General features: G+C 46.9%; 1 protein-coding gene across 1 annotated transcript; it reads left to right on the forward strand.

Annotated features, from left to right (window-relative positions):
- Positions 1-504: 504 nt before the first annotated feature.
- Positions 505-6,714, forward strand: gripap1 (GRIP1 associated protein 1). Its single transcript, XM_017405202.3, has 14 exons — positions 505-1,436; positions 2,641-2,707; positions 3,000-3,061; positions 3,271-3,297; positions 3,405-3,512; positions 3,672-3,834; positions 3,926-4,077; positions 4,152-4,179; positions 5,020-5,186; positions 5,664-5,711; positions 5,794-5,825; positions 6,036-6,083; positions 6,340-6,439; positions 6,622-6,714. The coding sequence occupies exons 1-14, from the start codon at positions 1,389-1,391 to the stop codon at positions 6,712-6,714; spliced, it is 1,143 nt and encodes a 380-aa protein (XP_017260691.2). The 5' UTR covers positions 505-1,388.
- Positions 6,715-6,725: the final 11 nt, after the last annotated feature.

The raw sequence follows: 6,725 nt of genomic DNA on the forward strand, positions 1-6,725 counted from the left end.
TGTCAGCGGTAGAAATTAAATGAAAGAACAACAGAGAGATGCTGGAAAAGTCGTCAGACTCACACTGTACTCCTGATCCATGCTTTCAGGACTCGTCTTCCTCAGCGAGGACAGCAGGGAGGACAGCAGGTCCATGTTGAGTCCAGAACCATCAGCACCTGACTGAGACTGAAACACAAACCCGTTTTAGTTCTCTCTTTACCTTCGCTCTCAGTTCTGCCTCCAAACTGAACCCTGTCAGTTAATAATTCAGCTCCAGATAACCGAGCTGCTCACGCAGCCTGAAGCAGGAAGTGTGAGCGGCGTTTTCATCAATAAACAGCTCAGGACTGATTAACTCCCTCACTCCTCATGTGTTCATGTGTTCATGTGAGCAGAGACTCTTCCTTCCTTCACCTCAGCTCTATCCAGAAGTTTAACAACCAAACAAAGAGCTCAACACCAACCAGCAGAACCACACCAGGTAAAACACGTAAAAATCCAAAACAAGAATAAAAACTAAAATCAAATAAAACACGATCAAAGAAACAAAACAGTTCAAACCATAAAACAATAAAAAGACAATCAAATCAAATAAAAGCCAACATACTGAGTTTAAAGCCAAAGAGTAAAAATGTGTTTTAGGAGATGATTCAAAAACAGGAAGTGAGTCGGCCGAAGGTCGTTCCACAGTTTGGGGACAGAGACTGAAAACGCTCGGTCACCTCCTGACCTCCTCTGTGACTTCAGGACCACCAACAGGAAGTGTTCTGCAGTGATCTAAACGAGTTCAGATTAAAGCATGGATTAAAATCTCACAGTGATGCTGGGAAAGACCTGCGTTGACCTTGAAGAGTGGTCTGAAATAATAAAACCTGGACCTGTTCTCTGAATCAGAGTCAGAGTGAGACCTCTGTCCTCTCCACTCTTTTCTGTTCTCTGAAACGCCATCAGAGTGAGACCTCTGTCCTCTCTACTCTTTTCTGTTCTATGACTCACAGTCAGAGTGAGACCTCTGTCCTCTCATCTCTTTTCTGTTCTCTGAATCAGAGTCAGAGTGAGACCTCTGTCTTCTCCACTCTTTTCTGTTCTCTGAAACGCCATCAGAGTGAGACCTCTGTCCTCTCTACTCTTTTTTGTTCTATGAATCAGAGTCAGAGTGAGACCTCTGTCTTCTCCACTCTTTTCTGTTCTCTGAAATGCCATCAGAGTGAGACCTCTGTCCTCGCCACTCTTTTCTGTTCTCTGAAACGCCATCAAAGTGAGACCTCTGTCCTCTCCTCTCTTTTCTGTTCCCTGAAACGCCATCAGAGTAAGACCTCTGTCCTCTCCTTCCTCTCCGCCCTGTTAGCTGCTCCGTGTCTCCTCCGTTAGCCTAGCCGGGGCTGGTACCTGCAGCCCGGGTAAACATGGCCGTCTCTCAGGCTCTTTCCGAGGAGGAGTTCCACCGGATGCAGGTGAGTTAAACCCGGTGTGTTCCTCCGGTCCGGTTCGGCGGGTTGACGCTTGGTGCGGCATCAGTGGCGGACTCTTTAGCTGCTCGGGCTATATGAGCAATCTAACGGTGTTCCGGTGTCGGTTCTAAGGTTGTGTAGTTGGTCCGAATGTGTCAGCTTCGGGGCGGTTCGGTCCGAGCTGTTTGAGCCTCAGAGTGATGAAGAAATGTTCCGTTAGCCTCCTGAGGCTAACCGTTATTCCGTCTGTCAGCAGGCTAACGCGTTAGCATGTTAGCGCTGACGGGACTGCTGAGAGTCACGGGGTCTGAGTGGGCGGCTGGCCGAGCTGGGGTTCACCTGCAGCGGTCACCGGAGGTGGAGGACAGCGGTGGTTCTGCGGTGAACCCACCAGCTGATTTCAGACCAGTGAAATCAGACCCACCAGCTGATTTCGGATCAGTGAACTCAGACCCATGAGCTGATCTCAGATCAGTGAAATCAGACCCCTCAGCTGATTTCAGATCAGTGAAATCAGACCCCTCAGCTGATTTCAGATCAGTAGTCTGAAGCAGGACAAACCCTGAAATCCAGGAAACCGTCTGTACTGTTTTTAAACCACTCAGACATGATGGGCAACACTTGGCCTGAGGGCCACAAACGGCCCTTTGTTAGAGTCAGTCCGGTCTTTGACAATATTTCACAAAAATAAAGCTTTAGTTTTTATTAATTAAACAATCCCAATAAGAGGAGTTGTTTACTAATTTAAAGCAGATAATAAACTGTCTGTTTTTGACTAAAGTGTTTCTCTGTCAGCTTTATTACAGATTAAAGATGAATGTTTTAGAGTTTAAAATAATCAGCTTGCTATGACAAACAAATAGAAGCTTAAGCCCAAAAAAATGACCTGAAATGTTGTTTTTTTTATCTAAAAGTTGGTTCCTAACTGAACTTCCACGTGTCAGGTCACAAACATGTTTAATGCTAACTGCATGCTAACTGTGCTAACTGCATGCTAACTGTGCTAACAGTGTAATATCTCAAGAAAAATAAATACATTTTAGCTTCGGAGCAGAAGGAAAACTTCCTCTGCAGTTGCTCTTATCTGTGTGTGCAGTTGCCATGGTTACAGATGTTATTATGGTCTGTAGTCAGGTGAATGAAGCAGCGTCACGTGACGACATTTGATGAAAAAAGGCCTTTTATCGTTTTGTTTGTTTGTGTTCAGGCCCAGCTGCTGGAGCTGCGGACTCAGAACTACCAGCTGTCTGATGATCTCAGGAAGAACTCAGCAGGTAAAGGTTCTGGTTCTGATCCTGGTTCTGATCCTGGTCCTGTCTGCGCTGCAGAACAGCAGGTTTTTGGGAACATATGACAAGGGTTCTGTCAGAACCTCTATGGGAGGTTACAGGTCCTCAGAGGTCAGAACCACAGAACCAGATGTCGGGTCGTTGGTGTGAAGTCTGGCCCGTGTTCTGATCCAACAGAATAACTGCTGATGTTTAACCACTAAAAATAAAAATGTTTTTTTATAAAAGCTGAATCGGTTCTTTGTTCAGACGTTAAAAGCAGAACTTTGTGTTTCAGAGCTGAACGCTGTTCGACTGAAGAACGTCAACCTGGAGAGAGATTTTACCAAAGCACAGAAGGTAACTAAGCAGTTATTATGGTTAATAACAGTTATTAGTGGTTAATAATAGTTATTAGTGGTTAATAACCTGTTTTTAGTGGTTAATAACAGTTATTAGTGGTTAATAACAGTTATTAGTGGTTAATAACAGTTATTAGTGGTTAATAACCAGTTGTTAGTCTGCATGGTTCAGTTCATTTATGATCTTTGTGTTTGTTTTGTTCTCAGGCTCTGAATAAAAGTAAAAAAGCTCAGGTGAGTGTTTCCTGTTTGCGTCACATTGTTGTAACAGGAAGTGAAGACACAACGTTTGGCTCCAGACTGAAGCTACTTCCTGTTGGTAATTCACCTTTGACCTCCAGGAAGTAGATGCTCTGCTGAGTGAGAATGAGATGCTTCAGGGGAAACTCCACAGTCAGGAGGAAGACTTCCGTCTGCAGAACAGCACGCTGATGACCGAGCTGTCCAAGGTACGGCTGCGGGCCTCCGAGTCCCCGAGTCTCCAAGTTCCGAGTCTCTGAGTCTCTGAGCCTCCGAGTCCCTGAGTCTCCGGGTCTCTGAGTCCTTCAGTCTCTGCACCAAACCCTGCTGTCTCCTGAAACCTGTCCCTCGGGCCGTGTGTCTTCCAGCTGTGCACGCAGATCGAGCAGCTGGAACAGGAGAACCGGCACCTGAAGGATGGGGGCGGAGCCTCTGCAACCAGTCCTCCTGTTAGCTCCGCCTCCAGCCCTGCAGATGGAGAGCTGCTCCGCCTCCAGGCTGAAAACTCCACCCTGCAGAAGAAATTAAAAGGTGAGTCCTCGGTTTGACCCCTGAGACAGACCGGGTCCAGCTTCAAGTCTTCAGAACCGCCTCCTGATTCTGACCCGTTGTTCCTTCGCAGCCCTTCAGGAGCGCTTTGACAAACAGACCGTTGCCCACGGCAACCAGAGCGCTGCCTCCACAGAGACGGAGAGGTCAGCTGACACTAACGGTGACGTCGCAGCAGGTGGGGAGGAGGCGGGGTTAGAGGGATCCAATGGGAGAGCAGGACAGGTAAGTGGACTCACCTGTGATCTGAATAAAGAAAAGTGTGGCAGAGCAGGCGCTGATTTCCTTTCTGTCGGCAGCTTCAACGAGCAGACGGACAGTTTCACGGTGAGTTTGAGTTTATTTTTATTCCTTCTGAAGTCTGATCTGTTTCTGAAACAGCCGGAGCGCCACACCCAAGATTCAGACGAGTCGAGTTTAAAGTGAGCAGATTAAACCTTTAACAACAAAAAACTCAACTAAAGTCTTTTCATTTAAACTTCATGAAACTGAAATTAAAATAACAATCTGATTGAGTAATTAAAAAAACAGATTTATTCTTTTTGTGGCGCTCCAGATGTTCCAGATGTTCCAGATGTTCTGGTTCTCCTCCTGTCCTCAGAGTCAAATTGCTTTTTAGTAAAGTTTTTAATTTCAATTAAAAGTTTTTAAACTGTCACAACCGGACAGTTTGAAGCTTCCCGTTGTCATAAATTCACTCAGAGACCCGTCCCCCGCTCGTCCCCCGCCTGTCCCCTGTCCTTCCTGAGTGTAGCGCAGGCTCTGATTGGATGAGGACAGACACACACTGCAGCTGTCCTCAGGACAGAGACTGAAGACTCCAGGCTGAACGTTTTCTGACTTTCGCTCATTCCTGTTTCCGGTGCTCCACGGCTCGTGGCGGGAATGTTTATTTCCACGCTTTCATTTGGGAAATCTGTAAATCAGCAGCTGGAGACGGTCCTCCTTTGTGTCTCATCCTAAGACGATGCGGGTGATATGCATTCCTTCAGACAGGTCCTTACTCGTTTCAGTCTGTTAAAATGTTTTGGTGGTTCTCCAGTCAGAACATCTGGATGTTCAGTAAACGCACCGCAGCAGACCTCGGACACGTGTCAGGTTGTGTCAGAAACCTGTAGTGTGTGTCTGTCCTAACGGTCTCCATGCTGTGTGCGGCGCCCCCTTCAGGCCGGTCAGAGACGAGCATAGAGAGGATTGTAGGTAAGCAGGCAGCGCTAGGCTGGTCGGCTGCTCTCTGTCCAATAACTCACTGCTTTGGACCAGAACTGGAGATGGCCCTGACCACGGAGCAGGAGGAGAAGAGGCTGCTGAGGGAGCAGGTGCACAGCCTGGAGGTGAGAACCCACCTGACGCACCTGAGCTGATACACCTGACACACCTGAGCTGACACCTGATACACCTGAGCTGACACACCTGAGCTGACACACCTGAGCTGACACACCTGAGCTGACACACCTGAGCTGATACACCTGAGCTGATACACCTGAGCTGACACACCTGAGCTGACACACCTGATACACCTGAGCTGACACACCTGAGCTGACACACCTGAGCTGACACACCTGATGATTCAGGGCGGGACCAGAACCGGCAGCTCAGAACCACTCTCCTCGCAGCCATTCGCTGTCTTCCTGTTTGAACTGATCTTGAACAGAGAACTGAAACAGGAGCAGAACGTTCTCCTTTTTCTGTAACAGATGTTCCGTGTTTGTACAGATTATTTCTTTCTTTAACTCGTCTGAGTTCACTTAAAGTCAAAGGTGTCCAAAGGTGTCCCGTGAAGCTGACGCCTGTTTCCTGTCCTCCTGCAGGCGTCCAAACAGGCCGAAGTCAGCAGGCTGCAGGAGGAGATCTCTAAGGTAACCCCGAGACTCCAAACGGCTCTGAGTTTCCAGCCAGAACATCCGAGCTTTAAACACCAACCGTCTGCTTTCCTTTCAGCTCTCTGACAAGCTGAAGAGGAAGCAGGAGAGGTGAGCCCCTTTCAGTGTTTGCATGATGCATCAGAACATCAGAACCAGGCCGGAACATTTCAAGAACCTGACGTGTTTATTACATGTTTACTACATGTTTACTACAGGCTTCAGTGTGTGTTGTCGACATGTTTTATTGTGTTGGAGTAAAGATTCGATCGACCTGTAGAAGCTTCAGTTATTTCCTGTTTCTGATTGTTTGTGTTGCAGTTTTCAGCGTCTGCAGACTGAAAAGGAGGTTCTGTACAACGACAGCAGGTCCGAACCAAAACTGCGTCATTTTCTTTTCTTCTGCATTTGATGCAAAGATTCACTGTTTTGACCCATTTTACAGAGTTTGAACTGAATTACAAATGATTTTAAAAGCATAAAGAACAATTTAGGAAATAAAACCTGCCCAAATTAAAGAAAAGAACCTACAAACGTTACTGTAGGATTTCAGACAACTTCCCTTATAATAAACAATAAAACTATCCGCAGTGTTTAGTGTCGGGTATTTTTTATTTCTCTGTAGGACAAAGATCGATGAGATCAACCAGAGGAAAGAAGACGATCTGAAGGCTGTGAACGTCCGAGTTCAGAAGCTGCAGGCAGACCTCACAGCAGCCAATCAGGTGAGAGCTCAGTCACAGGCTGTATGACATCATCACAGCAGTAATAAATATAGAAGTATCAAATCTCAACTTGAGCTCAGATTCCATGATGCTGAAGTTCTCGGGCTTCATTTAGTTTCAGCACTTCCTGTTTCACATGTTCAAGTCCGGAGCGACTGAGCTGTGACTGTGTTTGTGTTCAGATGGCAGCGGGGCTGAGAGAGCAGCTGCAGAGCAAAGAGAAGGAACACGAAGTGGCTCTGCACACCCTGAAGGACCAGGTAACAGAAAACTGAGAGGCAGGGAA

Source organism: Kryptolebias marmoratus, unplaced genomic scaffold, assembly GCF_001649575.2.
Source record: "Kryptolebias marmoratus isolate JLee-2015 unplaced genomic scaffold, ASM164957v2 Scaffold86, whole genome shotgun sequence".
NCBI lineage: Eukaryota > Metazoa > Chordata > Actinopteri > Cyprinodontiformes > Rivulidae > Kryptolebias > Kryptolebias marmoratus.